We start from the raw sequence: 27,792 nt of genomic DNA, 5'->3' as shown, positions 1-27,792 counted from the left end.
GGACTGTGGGAGGCCAAACTGAGGCAGTTTACACAGTAAAGTATCCTGGTCTCAGGACCCTGGAAAAGTTCACTTTTAAATAACAATTCTCTGTAACATGTATGTTATCCATTGCTCTGTGGCCTGAGAAAACAGGCTGAGGATTCACGGTCTCAGAAAAAGCTGCAATTCCACTAGTTTCATGGTCACTCCGGCTTGCTCTGAGGTAGAAGTGTGCCAAGCCACCTCAGGCAAGGAGGCTAAGTCTCCGCAGATTGAAGGAAAAGATGGAAATCGGGTTGAGTGAATCAGGAGACTGGAGGCATGTGAGCACAAGAGCCATGCATATAGCACTTCTCTTTCTTATGACTGAGGCAAGCAATACATGACGTGATGCTTATAGTTAGTTTAAGCAAACACAAGAACGCTGAGGGAGGGCACATGGTGTTATGTCTTCTGAATATTATCTTTGGTCATGTGAAAGAGGTAGGGCTAGGAGCATCCATCCTCCCAGGCCTTTGCCTTTCCCAGAGAGATAAAGCAAGGGCATTCCCTTGCTTTGAAGTGCATCCACTTATCATAGTTGATGTAATTCTTTTCAGAAGGCCACCTTGTGGGGAAAACATTCTGCACTCTGCACCATTCACAGTTCACAGTAAGTTCACAGCTTTCTTACACAGGCCACTTCAGAAATGACCAGTTGTGTGGTTGACTCTCGCCGTAGCCTGCATTCTCTTTCTCCCTGTGAAAGAACTTTGCAGCTGACCCCACGTTCTGCTTGCTTTTATTTGCTCCACTGATTTTTCTCTTTTCTCCAGCCCTTTCACTCTGGATTTCTGAAGCTTATTCTCTGTTTCCCATTGATACAGGGTCTATTTTTAATTACTATTGTCATCACCATCATTATTATCATTAATTTTCTGTCCTTCAGCTTTCTTTTTGCACAGGCAGCCTTGACTGTGTCCTTTCGTCCCAAAGCTTTTGTTCTTAAATTCTAGGTCATGACTCACCACATAGTTAGCTACTCAGGTCATAGGAAATTTGTCAACATTAAAGTCTTCTGACTGCAAAACGACCAAGAAAATACAAAATGACATATAAGTGAGCACCACGTGTTTCCGGCAAAGTTCACATGTATTGAATTTCATTCACTACACACTACATGCTGTTTGAACTCTATGTGCAGCCACACCACACAATGAAAAGGAATGCTCCTTCTGAAACACCTGTGCTCAGGGTGGAGGTGTTTGTCTCCTGCACGTCAGACTTGTGACTGTATGTGGAAAATTTTCTTTGTTTACAGAGACATAATCGTTTAATTATGGAAAACAAAACAATTTCAATCTTTTCCTAGCATCATTTCTTAACAAGTAAGTGTCCAATTATTGTGTTGTGCTAGAATATTTACTTTTAAACCTTTTGTTTGAGTGGTGGACTTTAGTTACATAAAAAAGGAAACAAAACAAAAACATTCTTCATGGCATTTTGGCTTGACATTAGGGAAGAATTTTCAGCAGTTTCCGAAATGGCCTGAACATACTTCTGCATATATCTGTGTGAAAAAGCATTTTCTTATCGATTATAAACATAAATGCATCGAAGAGCTTTTAAAATGTTGAAGGTAGTCTACATCTTGAAGTACCAAATATTCAGGCTGCATTTAATTATTTTTTATTATTTTAATCATTTTTTAATTTTATGGTATTTATTTTAGTGTACATATGTGTGGTGTGTGTGTGTGTGTTATTAGTCATACATTCATCCATGGTATGTGTGTGAAGGGCAAATCAATATGCAGGAGTTAGTTTTTTCTTTCTACCATGTGGGGCCTGAAGTCAAACTGAGATCATCAGGATTAGCCACAGCCACCCTGACCCACTGAGCAATCAGGTCACAGGCCCTGAACTTAATTCTAACATGAAAATAAATGAGCATGTGCATCTCATTAGAATTTGCTGAAATCGGCTGGTGGAAGTAGAAGCAGACACCCACAACTAATCACTGAACTGAACTGGAATCCAGATGCAGAGAAGGACGAGTGAAGAGAAAGGGGTCCAGACCAGGCTGGTGAAACCCACAGAAACAGCTCACCTGAATATTGGGGAACTCTTGCTTCCCTAGACTGATAGCTGAGATACCAGCATGGGGACTGATCCAGACCCCAGGAACATGGGTTTCTGTGAGGAAACCTCAGAAATCTCTGGGACCTCCTGTAGAAGTTCAGTACTTTTCCCTAGCATAAGCGTGGACTTTGGGAGCCCATTCCACATAGAGGAATCCTCCCTGAGCCAAGACACACAGGGGTGGGCCTCCGCCCTATCCCAAAGGATATGATAGCCTCTGATGACCCCCCTATGGAAGGCCTCACCATCCAGGGGGAACAGAAAGGATATGGGATAGGTAGGGTTTTAGTTGGGGGAGGGGGGATCGTAGGGAGAATGGAACTGGGATTGTCATGTAAAACAATCTTGTTTCTAATTCAAATTTTAAAAGAATCTGCAAAAAGAAAGAGAATTTGCTGAAATCTTAAAATGGCAAATGTATATTTATGCCAAATAGCTGTCTTAAAACAAATTCTGTGTTTAGAAGCTAAAACAACACACATTTCTAGTCTCAGAGACCTGCCTCTCCCATGTTTAACATAGCAGGCCTAGAAATTCAGCTCAGTCTCCCAAGAATAGCCAGATGTTAGAGCCTCAGCTCAGAGTCTCCCAAGGATGCCCATATATTAGAGCCTCAGCTCAAAATACCCCAAGGATGGCCAGATGCTAAAGCTTCAGCTCAGAATCCCCCAAGGATGGCCAGATGCTAGGGCTCAGCTCGGAGTCTCCCAAGGATGACCAGATGTCTATGAGGCTTTCATTTCCTCTGAGAAAGAACTCATACCTCATCTTGTTCTTGTGACAAGACCCAGATACTTCCAATTGGAGGACAAAGGTCATATTTTCTTGATGACCATTGGCCAGGGATTTCTGCCAACTTCATGTGAACTTCTTTGTTCCTGAGGAAAACTTGAGTGATGAGATATTTCCACTCTCCTTTGCAATCGGTTTATTGTTTGATAATTTTATGCAGGTATGTTTCACACTCACCCCTCCACCCTTCCTTGTCATCTCTCCTCGATTTTACACCTGTGCATGGGACATTCTGCCCCATTCACCCACACACTTCCATCAAGACCTGCTCCTACCACCGAAGCTCCAACCCACTCTCCTACCAGTAGCAATGCTGCTTAGAAATCAGGAATTGTGGTGTGCAAGCCCAAAGCTGTAGAGACCATTGTTGACTTCTCCCTGCCAGCTGCCTGCACAACTTTTGGTACTTTGTCAGCAGTGAAGACATTTCTAGGAGAGTTTCTGTATGTTCAGTAACCAATGTGTGGAGTGTCCTCAGGAATAATCTGGCCTTCTATTTCTAGTGACCAAGCAGGGACAATGACCAGAACTTTCATAGCATTGGCAGGTCTTACCAACAACTCCTAGGGAGGTGTCCTACCTCTGTCTTCTGGGAACATCAGCATCCACTCAGGCCTAGACCCTCCATCGAAAGTCCTTTTATTAACTGTCTTGAAATGTATTTGCAACATAGTGGGTTCCTGTGTCACCTCTTTGAGCATCTGGTTTTCTTTGACCCTTTCCTCACACCATATCACTTCACATATCTGCTATCCCCTCATATTGACAATCCATCACCCTGAAACTTCTCCTCTACTTCCATGTGTTCTGCCACTCACACCCTTCAAAGGGTTCCTCTCCCAGTGGCCTTGCTTCTTTGGTTTTGGTTTTAAATGTTCCTACTGAATAACTAGCACTTATTCTGATAGCTCTGCCTTTTGAAGCTTTCCACACCCGTTCTTTATTCTGTGTTTTTAGTCTTAACTGTAACATGATGTGGGAAGGTTGTTTTCTGACCCTGTCAATTTTGTGTTCAGTACCTGATGGGCATTCTTTCTATCAGGAGTTGGGATTTATTTTGTTGAAAGTATTTTCTATGACACTGACATAGAATTGTTTTTCTCTGCCCATTATTTGTAAATTTGATTTTTTAATATTGTCTCAAAGCTCTCCCACATTTTGTCCATTTTTTTAATTCATCATTAACCTTGGCTGAATTATCTGATTCATTCAGTCTTCAAGCCATGATGCTCTCTCTACCCTCCATGAGATGTATTTGTTGCTGAGGGTTTCCACTGAGTTTTTAATGCCTGCTTTATTTTATGTGTAGGGGTATTTTTGCTGGGATGTATGTGTGCACACCACATGCCTGTCTGGTACTCTGAGAAGCCAGAAGAGGGTGGCAGATCCCATGGTACTGTGGGAATTTACAGCCCTGAGCTGCCAAGTGGGTGCAGCCAATCACATCTGGAAGAGAGGTGACAGGGGAAGTACTTCTGTGTATGTTTATCTTATTGATTGTTTAATAAAGTTCTGCTTGGCCAATGAAACAGCAAGTTAGGCAGGACTAGGAGTCAAAGAGGATTCTGGGAAATGTAGTAGAGAAGTGGTGATCCAGGCAGGAAGTGACATAGCAAGGAGACTCATATTTAAAGAAGGAGAAACAGGAAGCGTCACTCTTTTCCCCTCCGCTCTTCCTCCAGCAGTACAATATGATCCACCGGCAAGGAGGGACGCCAATAATAAGTCTTATAAAATATATAGATTTATGATAGTTAAGACTGAGCTAACAGATGAGAATCCTAGTCATTGGCCAAGCAGCATTGTACCTAATACAAGTTTCTGTGTATTCATTTGGGCCTAACTCAGGCGGGCGGCTGGCGTAAAGCTCACACGTGGCAGTGGGGCTTAGGTGGCTTTTGGCAGAAAGATTTATTGTAACAGAGAGGCCACTGCTTTTAACCACTTAATCATCTCTCCAGCTCCCTGTCACTTTTAATTTGACTTTTCATTTCCCAAATCACTTCAGTCTGCCTGTTCTTCTGTACTACTCTTTGTTGAAGTCTGTTTTTATGCACTGAACTAACTTTTTTTATTAGCTGCCTATTCTAGGGGAAGGCATTCATAACTTGTTTAGGTTCTATAAGCATATTTATAATCATTCTCTAAAACCCGTTGGAATTTTATTCATTCCTCTCTCATCAGGGGCCATTACTAAGCAGTTGGTGATTCTTTTTGCATCTCATTAATTTTGTTTATTTATGCATACATATGTATAAGTATCCTTGCTACCACACATGAGTGGAGACAAGGAAACAATTTTCAGAAGTCAGTTCTCTCTTTCTATCATGTGATAAGGGGGATAAAACTCTGGTTGTCAGGCTTGGCAGCAAGTATTTTACCACTGAGCCATCTCACCAGCCTGGGGTGGCTAATTTTTGGAACAGATATTTTTCTTGTTTTTATGTGTTCCTGCATTGTGACATGGGTTCTTCGTCTTTGTTTCATTTTCATCTTCTTGTTGGTTTAACTGAGATCTTTCTTTCCTGTTCTTCTCCTCATCCTTTTCCTTCTTTTCTTAAAGATTCAAGTACCCGTCCTCTTTTAGTGGGGGATTTAGAGACCATCAGTTTTTGGGGCCTCACATTCCTGGAAGCTCCCACGCTGGGTCACCTCCAGCCCACTCTACCTCAAATACATTCTCTATGACTTCTTACCATGCCATGTCTGGCCTGAATACTTTTATATATCTGTATACCAAGGCCAACTACAGATGTCTTTAGTTAAAAGAAAATGTGAGTGAAAAATACACCTATATGAAGCCTTGTGGATTAGAGATTCGTTATTAGAGACTGATCCTTCTCTCTCAGGTATCGGAAAGACTCCATTTTTAGGAACAGCCAAGACCATAGTTATTGGCTTCCATAAGCCAATGAAACCTTCTCCTCATAATTAAGTTATTGTTTGTGTCCTAATGAATTCTGTCTTTGACAGGATTTGGGTCTTTGGCTTATAGAGTCAACCTCATGTCAGAGCACCTCTCCGTTGCATCTAGAAAGGATGAGGCTGCAAAGCATCTGTAACTGTTTTCACTCTGAGAAGGGTTACTGGTTGCAGGGTCTCACTCCTTAGAAGATTGCAGACCTGCTTAGTAACATCCCTATAGACCAGTTACCCTCAGACCCTGACAGATGTCTGGGATCTCCTTGCTAATTAAAGATGGTGAATCATCCAAGACTGGGAACATTTTCGATGTGAAGAAAGGTCAGTGTCACATAGTAAGAAGACAGTAAACGCAAATCTTTTAAGGTAAGGAAATATACATATTTTTCTCATATCAAAACCCCCATCAATTTCAAAAGCCTGCCGTATGGTAGAACCTCTTGATGACAAGGAAGAGCTGCTTCATTGTTGCCTAAGTCTTTAGCGCCTATTTAGCTCATTCACGTATTTAGAATGTGAGGGATGTTCCTTGTGGCTTAGCACTGAAAGGATACTTTGTGACGTATACCCGCTAAAATGATTTATTCAGTTCTTGTAACTGATGGATGAAGGTGATAGGCAGAAAGAATAACAGAATGTATATGTGAAAATGTGTAGGCAGATGATAGATCTGAGAGAAGCCCCACAACTCCTTATCTCTGTCCAAGCACACCTGGGTTATTTTGATTCAATTGGCCAGGTGTGTTCTTACCACAGGACTTCTTTTTCTACTGGCTATGTCTTTTCCTGTTGATAAAATCTTTCCTTTAAGTCTCACAGAGTTCGTCCCCCTCAGGGTCCAGTCTCATGGGTCATGGAAATTCTAAGTGGTAGACAGTGATGTACAGACCCCTACAGATTAGTGTTCTTTGTCAGTACCCAAACAACGCTGCTTTCATTCTGATCACTTTCTCCTCACAACCTGCATACTCACAGGGGAGGCAATTTCGTGAGTTTAAGACTCTGTGTCTCCATTGGGAAGGTAGCAATATGAAGAGCTATTGCCATCTGGGATGAGAAAGAGACGTGAGATTAGAGTAAGAACTTAGTCCTATGTGAGGGGCTACCGGGATAGTGTGTGAACAGAGTTGCTGTGTACCTACGTCATCATAAAGACATCATTTTGTGGTAAATGAGAAATCAGAATTTGGTGTCATTTTATCCTGCTTGTTGACCCTACTTTCTTATTTATTGGAATGTGGGAGCTGGTGATTATTGTAATAGAATCTGTATCTGCATTCACAAATGCAGCAAATGGATTTTAACCACAAAAAGGCAGGAATAAAATTTCAAGAACCTCACCAATTCCTTATAAACTACTGGCTCTGGCTCCGCCTTTGGGTTGGTATTGGAGACAGCTGGAGGGAGGGTAACCTCAGAGATAGCAGGGCACATAGAGATTTTCACCTATTCAGTGCTTCTTGATACCACCTGAGAAATAATTCTATGAGAAGTCAAATAGCAGAGGATTTGAGGATGAGAGTCAAGCAGGGTACCAAGGCTTAAGAAGAGATGATTTTGGGATGAGGGAGTATGTGGTGGGGAAACTGTAAAGATTTGAACTAGGGTAATGTGGGCTACATGATCAAAATACATTATATACATGTATGAAATTCTCAGAATAAATAAAAATATGTTTGAAACACACACACACACACACACACGAGGGAGAGAGAGAGAGAGAGAGAGAGACAGAGAGAGAGATAGAGAGAGAGACAGACAGAGACAGACAGAGACAGACAGACAGAGAGAGACAGAGAGAACTTTAGAGAAAACTCTCTAATGAACAGGCACAAAAGTTCTCAATAGAATCATTGTGAAATGAATTCAAACACATATCAAAATGATCATTACTCATGATCAATTTGGTCATTCCAGTGCTGCAAGAATTGTTAAAAACAGACACAAACACGTAAATGTAGTTAGCTATGTAAATGTGCTCAAAGACTGGAGCCACATACTCATCTCAATTGATACAGAAAAGGCCTTTGACAAAATCCAACATCCCTTCATGATAAAGAACTGAAGAGAATAGAATAAGGGGAACAAAATATTAAAAAGTCTATGTATGACAAACTTATGGTCAACATTAGGCAAAATGGGAAGAACCAGGATCATCTCCATTACAAGACATAGGTTCCCACTCTCCCCACTCGTACTCAGTATAATGCTTTATGATAATGGCCAGCAGACCGAGGAAGAAGTCAGGGAAAGAGTCTTTAATCCTCCTATTCACAGGGATGTCAAAAATAAGCATAATGTAGTAAACTTAGCTGAGGAAGGACGAGAAACAAACTGAAGACACTGGAAGATGGAAAGACTCCCCATGCACGTGGACTATTGAGATTAACTCTGAAAATCCCACCCAACTAAAAGCAATACATGGCTTTGAGGGCTGTCATTCTCCTTAGATATAAAAACTATTTAAGTTAATATTGAAGCACCAAAGACCCTGAATAACGAGAGCAATCCAGAGTTTGAAAAATAAAATAATGCTGCTGGAAGTGTTACCAACCCCGATTTGAATTTATATTCCAAAGACATAGAAATAAAGGGAACATGGTGCTGGCACCAAAACAGATGCAGGTCAATACAATTAAATATAGGCATTAGAGCTTCACTGGGTGCTTGTTACTGGGGAGGTAATTTTCTTCAATGATTAAGCAAATGCTGAGTTGTTTTGCTCCCATAAATAGTTCCCATCACTCATGTTCATGCAAGCAGCTATATTTAAACCCAATGGGCCAAATGAAGAAGATGGTAATGATTATAATAATAAAGAAAATAATAATAAAATCATTGCTGCGTAGCTGACAATGTGAGTTTATCCCTGGGATCTCTGTGGTAAGAGATGAGAAACTACTCCCACAGGTTTTTCTCTGATTCCCATACCTGGACCATGGCCCCTCTCTCTCTCTCTCACACACACACACACTCACTCACTTCGAAAATTAATTTTTTCTTTGTTGGTTAAGACTTGATAAGAAGGATTGGGATCTCAGTGGGACAAAGACATGAATGAGAAAGATTAATGAAGGGTTAAAAAATCACCAAAATTGAGTATAGATATTTATGAAAATGTCAACGGACAGATTTTTTTTTAATTCAGCGATGTGTTATTATAGAGCAAAATGCTCACCTAAGGAGTAGGTGAGGAGTCTTACAAGAGCAACCTTCACAGCGTTTTCTTGGAAAAGTGGGAGAAAAGAGCATGGATTTTTCATTGACTGTGTGACTTGTCAGCAAACACCTCATTTCATTAATGTGTCAGCGAGCTAGTCAAGAAGGCAAGAAGTTGCTTTTCTTCCAACTCAAGCTCTTTGTGATGCTCTCACATGGAGCTCCCATTTGGTATGTGGGCCGTGAGTCCCTGCCTTCACATTCCTGGTTGTTTGTTGTGTCTACCTTCCCCCTCCGCGCCTCTTGGTGAGATCCAGGTGCAGATCCAGCAACACTGAAGTTTAAAATTTGCTGAACAGTTTCTTTGTTTATAGCTTCTGATGGAGGCTTAGACTCTATTTTTTTAAAGTGTTTTTAATTGAAATAGAATTACATCATTTTCTCCCCCACCCCTGCTTCCTCACACCTGTTCCCCTCTGTTACCCCTCATTGCACCTGTCACACCCTCTCTCAAGTTGACGTCATCTTTATCTTTGATTATAATTGATATGTGTGTGCACATGCCTGTACACACACACACACACACACACACACACACACACACACACACACACTTGCTGAGTACTTTTTTTGTTGTTTGTGTGTGTACAGTTTCATGGCTGATCACTGTAGGCAGAAGTTTCTGTTCTGCCTGTTCTCTCCGTTGTTTAGCTCCAAATAAACACACAGTGGCTTATATTAAATGTAAACTCTTTGGCCAATGCCTTAGGCTTCTTACTGGCTAGCTCTGTCTTAATTATTAACCCACTTCTATTAAACTGTGTATCACCACAAGGCTGTGGTTTACTAGTAATCTGGCATGTTACTCCTCTGGCAGCTACATGGCTTCTCTCTGGCGTCTTCTCTCCACATCCTCTCCCCAGAATTCTCCTCATCTCTTAGCCCAACCTATGCTTCCTGCCTGGCTACTGGACAATCAGTGTTTTATTCATCAACCAATAAGGGAAACATGTATACAGAAGGACGTCCCCCATCTGTACTGGACAGCCAATCAGGGGGCTCATCCCTGAGAGGCCTGGAGTTCTTTGTGTATAATGGAACCCTGTGAAAAGTTTTCCCTCCTACAATAATATGCACATTGATACTGCTATTTTTCCACTCTTGTTTATGCAGACATTTCTAGGAGACACTGTTTCACAGCACACTTGCTGGTTTCTGGCTCTGACAATCTTTCTGTCTTTTCTCCTGCGATGTTCCCTGGGCCATAGATGCAGGAACTGTCATGCAGTGTGCCTCTTTGGGGCTGTTGGGTATACATGAATTTATGCACTGTGTCCAGCATTTGCTGTAAAGAGTGGCTTCTTTGGTGAGAGGTGGTAGCTACATAATCTGTGGGTATAAGGATAAGTTCTATGATATAGTAAGGAAGTATGTTGGTCTAGCAAAGTGACGGTAGTTGATTGTTTTCTACGCCCATGACCACACTAGCCCCAAGAATTATTTTCTAAGGTCCATGATCACAGTGGCTCCAAGAAGTTGCCGAGGTTTCCCATGCCAGGCATAATTTCCCACCTTTTGAGTGAATCTTAAGTCCAATTAGACAGTTGTTTGTTGTCACTGACATGTGAATGTCAAACAATCCATGGGGCCATGAAATGATACATACTACTTCATAAATAAAATATCACACTTATGTTCTTATGCTTGGAACAGAAGTACAGAGTATCCAAGTGCTCTGCAAACCCATGTGTCATGTATTTTCATGTAACATATATTTAATTTCATTCATTTCTCACAGTAACCATGTAATTTAAAAGTTACATTAATGCACATTAATACTTTTAAGCATCATATTTTTCAAACATTTAAGATTTGACAAATGTGATACTGAAATAATAACAATATCTTGAAGTTTTCACAAAAATAGCTTTGAAAGTAATACACAACTCCCAAACAAATATGGAAATCACAGGAAGAGTTGGCATTGTTAAGGTACTGAGATTTCACCCTGCAGAGAATATTGGTACCAGATGTCAGATTTCTCTTAGCTTGGCAATTTTTTTTTTCTGGATAGCTTTGCCTTCTTTTTTAGGTGCCTATATATCCAAGGTCTTTGTTTTTTTTTTTTTAAGTTAGTCATCTCTATTTTCCTGTGAAGGAAAAAATAACAGAAACCTTTCCTGACCCTTGTGAGTTTTCCTCACAATTGTAGGATTGTCTCCTTATTAAGAGGTTCCTCCTGTTTGAATAAAATCTTAGTCCATTTTGATGGTATCCATAGCTTTTTTTTCTCCCACAGAAACAAAAGAGAAACCCCTTCTCCAATGTAGCAACATACCCTGGTTTCCAGTCAATACATCTTTGAAGAACGCAGGCTGATTTAACTTAGAAGCTTTTTCTGTTTTTCAGTGTCTCTCCACAGCTGTTGTTCCTTTCTCATTAGCATTAAGAAAATGTAAGGTCCTCTTTACTCTCTCCCCCTGGGGCAGACAGGACTTTTCCTGGCTCCCTCTTCTCTTCTGACCTCTCTGTCTCTGTGTCTCTTCACCTCTTTTCTGCTCCCCGCTTTCCCTTTCTAATAAAACTTCTCCCTTAAGCTCTGTCTGCCAGGCATGCTTGTCCCCCCGCCCCCCACCTTGGTCACCATCGCCTGCCTTGGAATCCCCAAGGGTCCCCCTTGCGCTTATGGTAACATGGGGCTGAAACCCGGCAGTGATGTAAATGAGTTCGCTTAACAAGGAACTTGGCCTCTCTGAACCACGCTGCTCATTGGACTCTCCTAAGCCACCATCAGGATTCTGCCCACACTGTGGGCAATCAGGACCCTGGGGACTTGACTGCTCCACTTTGCCTACACGAGGCTGAAGACTGACACTGCCCTGGGACTTCCATCCCCAACAAAATCAAGATGACCATGGAGGAATGGACCCCCAGGAAGCTGGCATCATTCAACTGCCTGACTCTAAGCGGCCCGGGAAGGGGCTGAAGGAGATTGTGCACAGCACAGAACCAGAAGGCAAAGTGCTCCATCTCATAACAAAACAAAGCAAGCTAACATCCTGACAGGGCTCTTTTGAGGAAGTGACGTCATCACACCTCAGGATGTGTAGGCTAAGGGACATTTTCCTTGGAATAAACTGTGTCCCCAGGCCTTCTTAATGAGCTCTTTCTATGGAAACAGCACAGTGGTTGGGACCAGCGGCCCTTTCTTACTTGGTGGAGTTATCCGGAACAGATGCATGGCTTTTTGTTTACCTGACTTTCATTGAGGGACATTCTTTGTCCTCCAAGGGACACACAAGAGTTCCTGTCTTAGAACGTGTGAAGACTTGAAAAGTGGCTTTTCCACGGAAGTCATTAGTCTGGATCACTGACCTCCACTCAGAACAGGAAATAGATTCTTGGCTTCCAGGCCACAGAGGCATCGAGCACCCTTTACTTGGGACTGAGATGGAGCTGTTTCTGAAGCCCAAGGCTCTCTGCCCACTTTCGAGAGCCTTGGTTCAGTGATGACTGTTGAAAAGTGGCAATGGACACTTGTCTGGGATGACAGTAACAATGACACTCAAGAAGCCATCAAGCCCACCATGAATGGACTTTTCCCCCTTGGCAGACCCATGGCTATGAGTAAACGAAGCCTGATGCACCTTGGATATTTAATTCTCCAAATAACGCCAAACTGGAAGCAACCAAAAATGATCAATTAAAGAAATTTGGATGTGGGGCTGGAGAGATGGCTCAGAGGTTAAGAGCACTGGCTGCTCTTCCATAGGTCCTGAGTTCAATTCCCAGCAACCACATAGTGAATGGCTCACAACCATCTGTTATGAGACTTGGTGCCCTCTTCTTGTGTGCAGATATACATGGAAGCAGAATGTTGTATACATAATAAATAAATAAAATTTTAGAAAAAGAAAGAAAGAAACAAAGGAAGAAAGAAAAAAGTGTAAGGTTCATAAGGTATTATGCAATCTATCTCTGGGGGCTTTGGTTCCCCCTACCTGTTTATTAAGCATTTCTTTTAGAGTGTGATTAGATCTTTCAGGCTCCACTAGTCCTTCCTATAGGATTGTGTGGTATACCTTTAATATGCTTTATATTATAATATGTAACAAATCTGTTTCATTTTACTAGAGGCATATGCTGGAGCATTGTCAGCCTTAATTTGTGCAGATATTCCCATGATGGCCATGACTTCTAATAGGTCTATAATTACAGAATTAGCCATTCAGAATTCAAAGCAGTTGCTCATTGAAATACTGAAAATGTATCTATTGAATGGTATACATATCTTAATTTTCCAAATTCTGTAAAATGAAGCACATCTATTTGTCAAATTTCATTTCTTTGCAGGTAAAGGAGTTTGGTTATAGACAAAACAAGTAGGGAATTTTTTTATGATTTCCTTGGCTTGTTGCCAAATTATGGAAAAATCCTTTTTTAAACCTTTGTTATTGACATGGTGTTTTTTTTTTTAATGAAATTCTGACTGCCATCACACTTCCTATTAATAACAGATCAATTTCATCATTATGTGTGCTGGTGGACCTGGCAGGCCCATATAGAATCTGATGTGATGATTCCTATTCCTGATTACTTCCTGTAATTATGTAAATAACGAAGTTAATTCTGTCTCATCAGGAGTAAATTCAGTGGTTTCAATGTGAAAAACAACTCTTCCTATGCGTTAAGAGTGAATAACTGTATTGAGAGGTTTTGAAAAATCCACTTTGAGAATGGCATAGAATTATGACATTTGCATAGAGTTATAAGGGCTTAAGAAATAAGAAACCACTTATTTCTCCTGATTTATATCCTGCCTTACCTGATTTGTTTGTATCAGTGTAGAATGTAGGGACTCCAGAAATTGGTGTTTTCCTTACAATGCATGGAAGGATCCAAATGGTCTTCTTTAAGAATTTTATTCTCCCACTTTTGAAAAAATTGTTCCTAATTGTTCCCAAAAAGTTACTGTAAGCCCTTTGCCAATATTCATTATCTTTCCATAAGGAGGAAATTTCCTCATTCGCTAAAGGTACTATAATTTCTTCTGGGTCCATTCCTGTCAGTTGACAAAGTCTTAATTTTCAAATTAAGACTTTCAAAATCAAATCTGAAATCTTTTCTATATATGTTTTTAATTTTTATACTGTTTATGTGGTAGAAATATCCATTCCAATATAATATTTTCCCTCTGTGTCAAAATCCCTGAAGGGGATTGCCTAGAAAGTAATATTATTAACTAATTTCTATCAATCTAAGTATTTCCACATGGTCTTGGCTTACCAGGAAAGCCAGACCTGCAACTCCTTTGCCTGTTACATCTCCACAGAGAAGAGATGAGGAAGATTTCCTGTTTGTCCCTGCTTATATTCTTGTTCTGCACAGCTATGTCACTTCCTGCCTGTCTGTACAGACCTCCAGACCTCTAGGGTTAGCTAGTGGCAGTTTCTGCCCAGCCATGTCACTTCCTGGGATCACATAATGACTCCTCTCTGCCTACATTTCCCAGAATCCTCCTTGTCTCCCAGTCCCACCTATCATCCAGCCTCATTGGCCACAGTGCTTTATTCATCAACAAATAAGAGAAACATAGGCACAGAAGCCATCTCCATGAAGAGTGCAGTTAAGCTTTGTATCTACACAATTCACATGTGCGTCTTGTATTTTCTTTTGCACCAAAGCCAAGTCTCTCTCAGCTTCCGCTGATAATTCTCTTGGACTATTTAAGTCCTTGCCCCCTTCTAGGGTCTTGGCCAAATTATTCAGTTCTTAATTCTCTACTCCAACAGTGGGCCTTAGATAGGAAGTGTCTCCAAGAAATCTTTGAAAATCATTGAGTCTGCCATTGATCTCTTCTGATCTGTACCTTTTGTGGTCTAATTTTTTGTAGACCAATTTTATATCCTAAGTAATCAATTTCTTTCTTTAAAGATTCATTACACAAGTCTTTCACTTGCTTTGTTATAAGCTGTTATTTCCCTGATCTCTTTTCTCAGCCATTTTGTCATTTGTATATAGGAGGGCTACTGATTTTTGTGAGTTAATTTTGGATCTATCCAGCTACTTTGTTGAAATCAGCATCTTTGTAAATGCTGGGGAAATGGGTATCATGTGTCATATGGTAGTTAAACTTGAGAGTATCTCTTTTCTTCAGCAAGCTGTTACAGTTCAAGAAACCAATTTATGACAATATTTGTGATGTTTGAAAGTGAGGAACAGAAACATTGGTGTGCTCATCTATGTGAGCAAAGGAGACTGCTGCATGGATTAAGCTTTTTTCTAAATTGGGAATCAATCTACCACAAGATTCAATGATGCCACTCTTGGCCATATACCCAAAGGATGCTCAATCACAACACAAGGATACTTACTCAACTATGTTCATAGTAGCTTTATTTGTAATGTCAGAATATGGAAACAACCTAGATGTCCCACAAATGAGGAATTGATCAGAAAATGTGGTACATTTACACAATGGATAGTACTCAGCTCTTAAAAATAAGGACACCAGGAAATTTAAAGGCAAGTGATAAAACTAGAAAAAAATCATCCTGAGTGAAGCAACCCAGACTGAGAAAGACAGAGAAAGTATGTACTCACTCATAAGTGAATATTAGCTGTAAAATAAAGGGTAAATATGCTACAATCCACAGTCCGCAGAAAGACTAGGTTACAAGGAGGATTCATGGGAGTGGGGGGCCAGAGCTCTCTGGGAAGGATAAATAGAAGAGATTTCTTGACTGGCCTGAGGGTAGGTGGTGATGGGAACATGATTGATCAGGTTGTACCTGGGTGGGGGTTGGGTAGAGAATAATAAAAGAGACTCCTGGAAAGGGGGATACATTTCATGCTCATGTAAAAACCTTATACAAATCTTCCAGGAATCTACAAGGATAACCCCAGATATAACTTCTAGCAATAGCAGATATGTAGCCTGAACTGGCTATCTCCTGTGACCAGATTGGTGACTAGTCATCGGAGAGGCTTCATCCAGCAACTGATGGAAACAGATGCAGACACACAGCCAAACATAATATGGAGTTTGGAGGAATCCTGTAGAAGGGTGGGGGAGGACTGTAAGAGCTAGAATGATGAAGGATCTCAAGAAAATTCAGAGAATCAACTAACCTGGGTTCATAGGGGCTCACAGAGCCTAGGGAGCCTGCATGGGACTGACCTAGGCACTCTGCATATACGTGACAGTTGTGTAGCTTGGTCTTCTTGTGGGACTCCTAACAGTGGAAGAAGATGCTGTCTCTGACTCTTTTACTGACTTTTGGGATGCTATTCCTTGCAATGGGTTACTGAGGTCTACAAAGTGGAGTCTAGAATTAGGTTGATAACAGGTAGTTTATTAAGAAAGTATTCACGCAAGGGAGCCAGTGACCAGGTTCGCACCAGAGCAGGAGTGACCCACAAGATGCCTCCTAGTCTGCTCAGGCAGGCAGAAGAGAGAAAAGAGACCCAAGTGTGTGCCTCCCAACTACTTAAACCCTTGTTACATCACTCTGACCATGCCCAAGTGGGTGTGGTCAGTGGCACCTGTGACCAGCCTCAAAGTGGGTGTGGTTAGTGGTAACTGTGGCCAGGTCCAAACAGGTGTGGTCAGCAGTACCTCTAAATAGGATTTCTGCCTACAGTGGGTAGCCTTGCCAAGCCTTAATATGAGGGAAGGTTCTTAACCTTACTGAAACTTGATGTGTCATGCTTTGTACCTATGGGAGGCTTGCCCTTTTCTGAAATGAAATGGAGGAATGTATGGGGTGCAGAGGGGAGGGCAGGAGGAAGGACTTGGAGGAGAGGAGGGGGGAGAAACTGAGACCAGAAGGTAAAATAAATAAATAAATAAATAAAATTTGAATACTAAGTTAGAAAGCAAAGAGTTTCACAAAACAATGAAATCTGAAACAGAAACATTTTATCACTTGATACCATTCAAGGTCCTAGAACATTTCTTCCACCTTAGGGGTTAAGACCAATAATGTTCTAACATAAGCATTTTACCATCTCAAAAAGTCATCTAAAATCTGATGGTGTCTGAGGAGATTTCAAAGCTGTAAAATTCCAAAGCCTCACCATTCCTGGAATCTCCTATTCTCTCTTAAAGAAATACCAGCCTTATGCACTGTGTGGAGAACCCTGTAGCTTAATTGCAGTAATATGACTTGTTGAAATTGAGACCACGATAAACTGTCCTTGGTGTTTTTGATTTTAGCCATTCTGACAGGAGTAAGATGGTATCTCAGAGTTGTTTTGATTTGCATTTCCCTGATGGCTAAGGAGTTTGAGCAATTTCTTAAGTGTCTTTCAGCCATTTTAGATTCCTCTATTGAGAATTCTCCATTTAGTACTGTACCCCACTTTTTAATTGGATTATTTGGTGTTTTGCTGACTAGCTTCTTGAGTTCTTTGTGTATTTTGGAAATCAGCCCTCTGTCAAATGTGGGGTTGGTGAAGTTCTTTTCCCATTCTTTGGGCTGCCATTTTGTCTTTTTGACTGTGTCTTTCACCTTATAGAAACTTCTCAGTTTCAGGAGGTCCCATTTATTAATTGTCAATCTCAGTATCTGTGCTACTGGCATTATGATCAGGAAGCGGTCTCCTGTGCCAATTTGTTCAAGGGTACCTCTCACTTTCTCTTCTAAGAGGCTTAGTGTTGCTGGATTTATGTTGAGGTCTTTGATCCATTTGGACTTAAGTTTTGTGCATGATGACAGTTTATGCTGGAGAGGATGTGGAGAAAGGGGAACACTCCTCCATTGCTGGTGGGAGTGCAAACTTGTACAGCCACTTTGTAAATCGGTATGGCAGTTTCTCCGGAAAATGGGAAGCAGTCTACCTCAAGACCCAACAATTCCACTCTTAGGCATATACCCAAAGGAAACACATTCCTACAACAAGGACATTTGTTCAACTATGTTCATAGCAGCATTACTTGAAATAGCCAGATCCTGGTAGCAACCGAGATGCCCCTCAACCAAAGATTGGATATAGAAAATGTGGTATATTTACACAATGGAGTACTACTCAGTGGAAGAAAAACAATGGAATCTTGAAATTCGTAGGCAAATGGATGAAACTAGAAGGAACATCCTAAGTGAGATAACCCAGTCACAGAAACACAAACATGGTATGCACTCACTCATGTATGGATTCTAGACATAGAGCAAAGGATTACCAGCCTACAATCCACATTGCCAGAGAAGCTAGTAAACAAGGAGGACCCTAAGAGAGACATACATGGTTCCCCAGAGAAGGGAAAAGGGACAAGATCTCCTGAGCAAATTGAGAGCACAGGGGAGGGGACAGGGAGTTAGGAGTAAGAGAAGGGGAGAAGATGAGGGGAGAGGAGGACATGAGGGACCAGGAAGATTGAGTCAGAGGAAGAATAGAGGAGAGAAAGAAAAGAGATCCTATAATAGAGGGAGCCATTATAGGTTTAAAGAGAAATCTGGCACTAGGGGAAATGTACAGAAATGTTATGATAAATCTTTCTGCCAAAAGCCACCTGAGCCCCACTGCCATGTGTGAGCTTTACACAAGCCGCCTGCCCGAGTCAGGGCCCAAATGAATACATAGAAACTTATATTAGGTTCAAAGCTGCTTGGCCAATGACTAGGATTCTCATCTGTTATCTCAGTCTTAACTATCATAAATCTATATATTTTATAAGACTTATCAGATGTCTTATTGGCACCCTCCTTGTCGGTGGATCACATCGTGCCACTAGAACAGGAACAGAGGGGAAAAGAGAGGGCCTGTCCTGTTTCTCCTTCACTTAAATATGAGTCTCCTTGCTATGTCACTTCCTGTCTGGATCAACATTTCTCCACTACATTTCCCAGAATCCTCTTTGACTCCTAGTCCCATCTACTTGCTGTCTCATTGGCCAAACAGTATTTTATTTAACAATAAAAAAGATAAACATACACAGAAGTACTTCCCCCATCACAGAAATCCACAAGAATGACACCAACTAAGAAACTAAGCAATAGTGGAGAGGCTACATTAAATGCCCTTCCCCAATAATGAGATTTATGACTACTTTAAATGCCATCCGAGAACCTAAATCCAGTTGCTGATGGAAGAAGAAGCAGAGATTCACAGCTAAGCACTGAGCTGAACTCCTGGAATCCAGTTGTAGTGAGAGAGGAGTGATGAGCAAAGGGGTCAAGACCAGACTGGGAAAACCCACAGAATCAGCTGACCTGAGCAAGTGGGAGCTCATGGACCCCAGCCAGACAGCTGGGAAACCAGCATAGGACCGAAACAGGCCCTCTGAATGTGACAGTTAGGAGACCTGTGCAGTCTATTGGGCTTCTTGCAGTGGAACCAGTATTTATTCCTAGTGCATTAATTGACTTTGGGAGCCCATTCCCCCACAGAGGGATACTATCTCAGCCTAAATACACAGGGGGGGGGGGGCGCTAGGCCCTGCTCCAAATGATGTAGCAGACTTTAATGTTCACCTATGGAAGGCCTCACTCTCCCTGGGGATTGGATGGGGAGTGGGATGGGGGTGGGGTGGGAGGGAGAGATGGGAAGATGGGAGGGAGAAGGAACTGAGATTGATATATAAAATAAGATGGTTTCCAATTTAAATAAAATTCATTTTAAAAAATTAAGACCACATATCCACTAATTATAGGACAAGCTTGCAACTTGAGCTGATTATGGTTTTTACAACCTTGAGTGAGTAGTCTTGTGAGTCTTGTAAGTTTCAGAAACATTCTGAATCTTGTAAGTAGCTCTTATTCCCCAAGTTGTACAGGAAGTTACAGAGATGCAGTTTTTGTATCTTATCTATAGACAGATTTTTCTTTGAGCCACCAGCTCACACACACACAAACACACACACACACACACACACACACACACACACAATGATGCTGAGACTTATTATGAAAGCTCTCCCTATAGCTTAAACTGTTTCTAATTAGCTCTTATAACTTAAATTAACCCATTTCTATTTATCTACGTGCTGCCATGTGGCTCATGGCTTTGACCTCTCCTCTTGCATATCTTGCTTCCTCTACATTCAGATGGCAATTCCTCTCTTCTTCCCTGAGACCTTTCTGTTCTCAGAAGTCTTGCCTAACCATTTCCTGACCATCTATTGGCCATTCAACTCTTTATCAAACCAATTGTAGTGACACACCTTCAAACATTTTAAAGTAGTATTCCAAGACAGTTATCACCCAGGATGCTGTGGGACTTTTCAGTGGTATGACTGCTTAGAGTCACTCATTCTCTGGCAAATAGCCCTTTACCTAAGTTTCAGTAAGTAACCCAAATAAATTCAATGGTTTACTACTCTAAACTTAGTTGTAATAATTTCTTTGATCTGCTGTTGGTGCTTCATCTAGTAGAATAGACTCTTGCTCTCCTTCCCACAGAACAAACACAGAGCATTGGGCCAGCTGGCCTCAGAAATGAAAGCTGAGCTTTAGAGTCTTCACTGTCCACCCTCCATCTATCATTCATCATCTGCTTTTCCATCTTACTTCTTGGATCATGATGCATCAGAAGAAGTAGACTACTGCTCCTAAAGTTCTAGGATGGAGGATTCAGGATCACCAAGAACATCCTCTTCCTTGGATTAGAGCGTCTGCTGTTCTAGTCAGGCCCAGGAAAAGGAAAGGTAGGAAATCACTGTTTAAGAGAAATTAGGGCATGGCTGCTTATAAAGGCATATCTAGGAATTAAAGAATTAACTACTTATTAAAATGTCTAGGAAAACCATACTAGGGACTAGGCTATAGCTATCGGAGTCATTTACATGGAGTCCTGCATGAGGGGCAGGAGGATGCTAGTAGTCACGCAATATGGTTATTTAAATTTTACAGCAAGGAGCAGATGGAGACTCAGTAGATGGAAAAGTGATAAGAAGCATCAGGGTGAAGGGGATTCTGACTAAGCAGACTTACAGGAATTTTTCTTTTGGCTGTATGAGGAGACATAACCTGGGGCATTGGTGGAGAATACGTCTCCTGATCAGATAGAGAGGACTACCAGATAGTAATGGCGGACGTTTGCACTAAACTGAATCAATAGCATTGTTGACTGAAACAGGATGCTACAAAGACTTGCACAGATGGGTCCAAACTAAGATGAGTTGAGTACAGTTTATCAGATTTTCTGTATAAATGGGCATCCCAATGACTTATAGCAACAGTAATGGCTTATTTTCTCTTGCTTGTGCATCCATAACTGCTTTTCTTGCAGTAAAAATTCTGTGGGTTAAATTTAGACTTTGTCCACATTTAGTAGTGTAGGGGAGACAAGTGTTGTATCTTCTTTGCCCACTTGTCAGAGAAACATATTCATGAAACAATGTACAGAAAAAAAATGGTGTCTCTATGTGTATAAGTTAGTATTCTATTGATGTAACAAAACAACATTGCCAGGGCATTTTAGAGAAGAAATGGTTTATTTGGGGCTTATGATTCTAGAGGATTAGGGTTCATAATAAGGGGGCAGCATGGCAGTGGTAGCTAATATGACAGCTGGAGCAGTGGCTGAGAGCTCACATCTCAAAACATAAACAGAAGCAGAGAGCACACCAGAAATAAGTGCCTGGCTTTTGGATGCCCAAAGCCCACACTTGGTGACATATTTCCCCCAGCAATGTCAGAGCTCCTAAATCTACCCAAAACAGTGGCACCAAGAAGGGAAAAAATACATAGATGTCCAAGAATACGGGGACCTCTCATTCAAACTGCTACACTGTGGAATAAATATTATATATCCTTAAAAAGTAAGAAAGTTGGACACATGATATTGGGACCTAATTTATTGTATTTAAGGAACATTATTTTTGTTTGTGTGTTTTAAATTTGGGGGAGGGTGTGTGTATGGAGGTAAAGGAAAACACACAGGAGTCAGTTTTCTCATACTACTATTGGGTCTCATATTGAGACTGGACAAGGCAACCCAATAGGAGGAAAAGAGTCAGAGATACACCTGCTCTCACTCATAGAAGTCCCACAAAAACACCAAGCTAACAGCCATAACATATGTAGAGCACATGACACAGACCCGTGCAGGCCCTATGTTTGCCTCTTCAGTCTCTGTGAGCCCATGTAAGCCCTGCTTAGTTGATTCAGTGGGCCTTGTTCTCCTGGTGAACTCTGTTCTTAAGTCCTGGATTGTAGCAGTTAGTAGTTACTATTATGTACCTATGTTCTCTTCTACCTAAAACATCCTTGAGTTATCTTTATCTCACATTTTAACACTGAGGTTCATGAAGTATATTAAACTTAAATCTCAAGGTGGACACTGGTTTTCCATACAGCAAAACCCAAAGAGAGCAAATGAAAATTTTTCCTCATTTCTCATTTATTCTTTTCCACTTATTAAAACGGCCTTTCAGTAACTGAATCATATATCATGAATTGGTTGGTAAAATAAAAATTGGTTGCAAAATAAATGAGAGGTACAAGTATCTCTGAGAAAGAGACTGGGCAGGATGTATAACTAGTGGAGGCGTCATAGGAGAACTTCCTCCAGTCTTTCCATCCCCTGTCACACCCAAAGGTTTTCCCTTGACTCTCTCCTCTCTGTTTCAAGACAGCCTTCTCCTAACTATTCTCTTCTCTTAAAAACTTTTATTTAATGTTGTTTTGTGTGTATGCACATTTACCTGCACTATTTTTTGTGTCTCATGTTCAAAGAGATAAGAAGAGAGTATTGGATTCCCTGGGACTAGAGTTAAAGATTGTTGGGAGCCCCAAGTAGGTCCAGGGTGCTAAACTTGGGTCTTCTGCAAGACCAGAAAGTACTCTTAACTACAGAGTCATCTTTCTAGCCCCTCCCCTATTTTTTTTTTTTTGTGTGTGTGTGTGTGTGTGAAACCCACCCAGATTCAACTCAGAAACTAAGGAAGTATCCTAGGGTCTGCATTCTCACCAGGAGACATTAAACTTGAATACACTGACTCATCCTACTCCAGGGTGTTTCTTATTCAAAGTTAAAACCATAGTTAGGTTGAAAATCTATTCAAAACAACCTGGAAACACTTTTTTCTTAAACAAAGCACAAAAGCAAGGTACTAAATGATCCCAGGCTTCAAGACTCATTCTCTACATTCTTTGAAAAGGGGCCTTTGCATATCCTACACCCCGCCCCCCAGTCCCCTGTGACAACACAGCACTCCATCCTCTAGGACAAGGTGAAGTCAGATTTCTGTAAACACCTGGAGTCAAAGACCCTGGGGCCCAATGCTGTCACCAACACATCCAATCATAAAGAAGTTAGAATTGTTGGGTGGGGCTTCCGAGCCAGAATTTAGGGATTTAAAGACTGAATCCTGTGCAGCTGGGATCGATTCTGGATCCCCAGGAACCATTGAAGAGCTGAGTCTGTGGAGTGCACAAGGACAGCACTGAACATCTCAGGTGAGGCCCTGGCTCTGCCAAAGCAGATCGGGAAGTGGAGGAGAGCCCTAGAGAGATTCCCTGGAGAATGAGGCAGACCTATTATGAATGAGAAAATCTCACCATGGGGACCCTGGTAGAGAAGCAGAGGAGGATGGATGGAGGAGTGAAAGAGCCAACCAGGCCCCTCAGGTATCCAACTTTGTGCTTGATCCCTATGAGTACAAGAGTGAGCCTGGTCACAGGGAATGACAGTTGGTACCCTGCACAATGGCCATGCCCAGTGCATCCCGTTCAGTTAAGATCACCTTTTCCATATCAAGAGATCAAGTCAGATCTCTTCTTGCCTGCTCAGAAGGAACACCAAGCAGCGTGCCCCTAACCTGGCATCTTCTGGGGAAGTTCAATGGAAGTCTGGGAAATCTTGAGCTGAGTGTCTTGAGAATTCTCTCCTCCCAACTCCATTCACCTAGTTGCTCTGGCTTCTAGTGTGAATCCTTGTGAATCCCTTCCTTTTTTGAAGCAGTGAGCAGAGACTCAGGAGGCACAGTGACAGCTGTGTGTCACAGGGATGAGTAGATGTTGTCTTTCCTAGGTTCTCTAGAGAGGAGAGGATACACTGTTATTACAAAGAGGGGAGGGTCCAAGACATAGGGTAACTCCTGCTATGTAATGAGCTGGAAGGCACCAGTGTCCCTCAGCTCTTGAAGTTCTTTCACTCTCTTCAAGTCGTAGGCTTACTCTGCCTTACTTCCTTAGTTATAGCTTTAACTTTTGGAATCATGGGGTAGACAAACATCTGCCTGATAACTGAAGCTCACACTACCTACTGTTTCCATCCATCCCACAAGCATCGATTCATGTTGGTGACCCTACAAATACCTCCATATGTTTTCTTCAAACAAGTCACACCCTTAGCTTTTTCCACTTTGCTTAGATAGATACTTGGGATTATTCAATCAGTCTTGATCCACCACTAGTGCTCCAGTTTGTCAGTAAAGAAAGAAACAATTTAGTAACTTTGAAGAATACAGACTGGGATTTCTCCCTTTTTCATGCAGGTGCTTGAAACATGACTCCTGCTGTCTTCCTGGCCATCCTGTGCTTGGCAGTTACCTCAGCTGCTGAATCCTCTGAGCCCATCCTGGATGCAGAACATGAAGACCAGCCAATAAAAAATGAGCAGGTTGGTAATATGGGAGCTGTCCACAAAGATCTCAGAAGGACTAGTCACTGCAGATAGGAGCACTGAAGCATAAGCGAGGTCATAGGGGTCAACTGTCACTAAGGAACTGCTTAAAGTTGTGTGCTATGAACACCATGTGCCTGAAGTGCTGAAACGCAGGGTGTGGAGAGTGGTTGGCTGTGGCCTTCTGAGATCCCAGGGCTTCTCTTGTCTGTCACAGCAAGTCTACTTGGTCAGCGTGTGTGTGGAGTTAATATGAAGGAAATACTGTCACTTATGTTATTTCTAGGATAGAGAAGGATACAGAAGGCAGATATGGGAGGAATTTATGAAGAAGGTTGAACTCTACTATAAGAAGAATGCCCAAAAGAATGACAGCCTCAACACAGAAATGGAAGACATTGATGATTTTGTGAGTGTGGCTTAGATGGCTTAACTCTATGTTTCTTCACTTCACATTTTTACAGTTAGTCTATTGGCTTTCAATGTCTTATTTGCTTTATTGAACTCTCCAATAAGGAAAATGACCAGAATACTGATAGCTTCAACATAGAAATGGAAGACTTTAATGACTTGGTGAGTGTGGCTTAGATGGCTTAACTCCATGTTTCTTCACTTCACATTTTTACAGTTAGTCTGATGGTTTTCAATATTCTGTTTGATTTTTTTTTCACGAAGACTGATGCTGAGTTCAAGAATTTGATGGATAAAATTTTGTTCCCAATGTTTGGAGAGGAGGAAAAAGACCAGCCAGCTGGTGATGACGACCCTAAACTTGAGGATTTGTCAAGGAGCGATGACGTGACTCCTGTACAGGATTAGGTATGAAGGTGTCATAATCCCACACTCAACTGCCCACTAGGGAGTAAAGAAAGAAGAGAAGTTCTCACTTAAGTCAGCTGTGGAACAACACACAGTTCACTATTAGCCTAAGTGTTCTGCTGGGTGGATTGTGGCTAGAGTTGATATTTGGTTGTAGGTGACAAACTTTTCTTCTTGTACTGCTTGTTGAGCTTTAAACATGGCTAGTGCCATTGCAGGACAGATGTTGTGGTTGGGGGGGGGTGGATATTATGACAAAGCCGCCTTGCTGCATTCTTCCTGACTAATGCAACATGTGCTTTGCTTCTAGCAGAGGCAACACGGATGGCAACATAAAGTTAGCCAAGGAGTGAAGCAACCACTGTACCTTTGTCTCAGAGACTTCTGCCCCAAGATGTGAGATGCATGATGGTGAAAAGAAGGTCTGAACTGGGGGAGGGGAGCCGAAACAGCAAGGAGCCTCCCCATCACAGGATCCAACACTCAAATCCCCTAAGAGCCACACTGTGGTGTGAACTCCAAGGCATGTTCACCCTAAAGCAAAGCAAAGCAAAACAAAACAAGACAAAAAAAACCCTACGAAGCCTTTAACCCATGCTCTCAACTCCTTTATATTAATGATTCTCAGAATGATTTTTAGATTTAACTTTAAAATACGAATATACAAATCTGTGTCTTTAAAATAAAGCTTCATTTAACACTCAGTATTCTGGTTTCTTTCTATTTGTGTGAAGGAAATGTTTATGTGTTAACACATAACTCTGCTTGAAGGAATGCCTGACTGTGGGATGGTGTTCTAGGAGGAAGCCCCAGTCAGTTTTACCATCATGGATTCAATATTCCATCTTCGATTAAGCGTTGTTTCTAGGGCTTCAGGTGCCTTCTATCAGCAATGATCTGAAAGTCTATTTGAAAATTTCTGGAATTCAATGATTTTAATTCACATGAATTTGACAAGTGAAAATTGCATTCAGTGCAAAGAGATGGCCCCTCATTCTGTTTGACTGCATGACACCTGTACTGTGAACCTCTTTTATTTTTTTTAAATACTAAAAGGCTTTATTCATCTTTAAACTGAGAACAACTCAAATGACATCTATGGGTGAGTGGATAATAAAACTGAAAGTCTTACACATAGGACATGCTCAGCAGAACAAAGAAGCAACCACTAGTGCACAGGGCAGGGGTCTTTGGGACATTGTGCTGAGCTAAAATACCTAGGATAAGTTCCAGACATTTATTGTATCTGTGTTTCAATGAACACATACTGATCTAAATCCTTTTTACTTTGAAACAATGCATGTATTTTTCTGAAAATTACACACCAGTAATAGTGACATACATTTGTTTCTCTGCATCTTTTGTTTTTTGAGATTATAATTGAAGGGTCCAGACCCTCACCCAGCCCCCTGTTTTGGCAGCTATAACAGGCTGCAGAAAAGACCCAACAAGAGGTAGGCCTCTGACTCAGCAACATGTGCTGAGCTTCCGACCTTGCCAGATCTTGCCCCAGTCACTAGGAAGGCAGATACCCTCCATGTGTCAAGGAACCAATCAAAAGTTAGCTGGTGGGCTCTGGATGGGCTTTATAGTAACAGTGGAGTGCAGAGCATAGCAGCCTCCCTGGGAAGGCCTATAGGCCATAGCAACCTACTTGCAGCTGCAGCTGGCCAATCAGCACAGGACAGGTTGCCCAAGCTCAGAAGTGCACAAATCCTGAGACTGTTGCAGACCCCAGACACTCCCCTTGCTCTACCCCAATAAATTCCCTGCCACATGGTCCCTCCAGGTCCTTCTTGCTCCACCCACTGTGTCAGACAAATGGAGGAACCAAGTTAATGCAGTTAACTCATTAATTAACTAAAGACTCTGCTTTTGCATTGGATTGGGTCTCTTGGTGATTTGGGGGTTCAGAATTTGGACACAACAATAATTACATAATTTCCCCATTCCCTTCCCTCCATACAAACATGCCATATACCTCTCCGTGATCTTTTCCAATTCATAGCTTGATCTTTCAATAAAAATGTTATTACATGTATTCTAAATTACATAAGAACAACCTACTTAGTCTATATAATGCTAATTGTATATATGTTTTCAGGTCTGAACTCTGACATTGGGTACCCAATTGTTGGGCTCTTCCCTGGGAAATGCTCTCTTATTCTCAGCATTCCTCAGTTGCCAGTTCTTTTACCAACTCTACTAATAAAAATACAATCATTAAAATGAAAATAATAAATAGTATTTATGAAACATAACAGAATTCTTGCTGTTTATTGGGCAGTAAGAATATGTTCTATGACTCACAAGACTTGAGTTTCCCTTAGTCCGTGCTTTTGGTCAGATTAGAAATACTGAAAAGGTTTTCAAGATCTGTGAAGAATTGTGTTGGAATATTGATGGGAACAGCAATGACTCTGTAGATTGC

At 41.4% G+C, this 27,792-nt stretch overlaps 1 protein-coding gene across 1 annotated transcript; it reads left to right on the top strand.

Moving 5' to 3' along the window:
• Positions 1-1,170: 1,170 nt before the first annotated feature.
• Positions 1,171-26,068, top strand: LOC118237934 (trophoblast-specific protein alpha-like). The gene is made up of 6 exons (XM_035441554.1): positions 1,171-1,349; positions 24,415-24,539; positions 24,829-24,951; positions 25,059-25,115; positions 25,218-25,361; positions 25,672-26,068. The coding sequence occupies exons 2-5, from the start codon at positions 24,426-24,428 to the stop codon at positions 25,359-25,361; spliced, it is 438 nt and encodes a 145-aa protein (XP_035297445.1). The 5' UTR covers positions 1,171-1,349; positions 24,415-24,425; the 3' UTR covers positions 25,672-26,068.
• Positions 26,069-27,792: the final 1,724 nt, after the last annotated feature.

The sequence above is a fragment of the Cricetulus griseus genome, chromosome 3 (assembly GCF_003668045.3).
Source record: "Cricetulus griseus strain 17A/GY chromosome 3, alternate assembly CriGri-PICRH-1.0, whole genome shotgun sequence".
Classification (NCBI taxonomy): domain Eukaryota; kingdom Metazoa; phylum Chordata; class Mammalia; order Rodentia; family Cricetidae; genus Cricetulus; species Cricetulus griseus.
The sequence above is the reverse complement of the archived record's forward strand: the minus strand, read 5'-3'. Positions and strand labels throughout refer to the sequence as shown.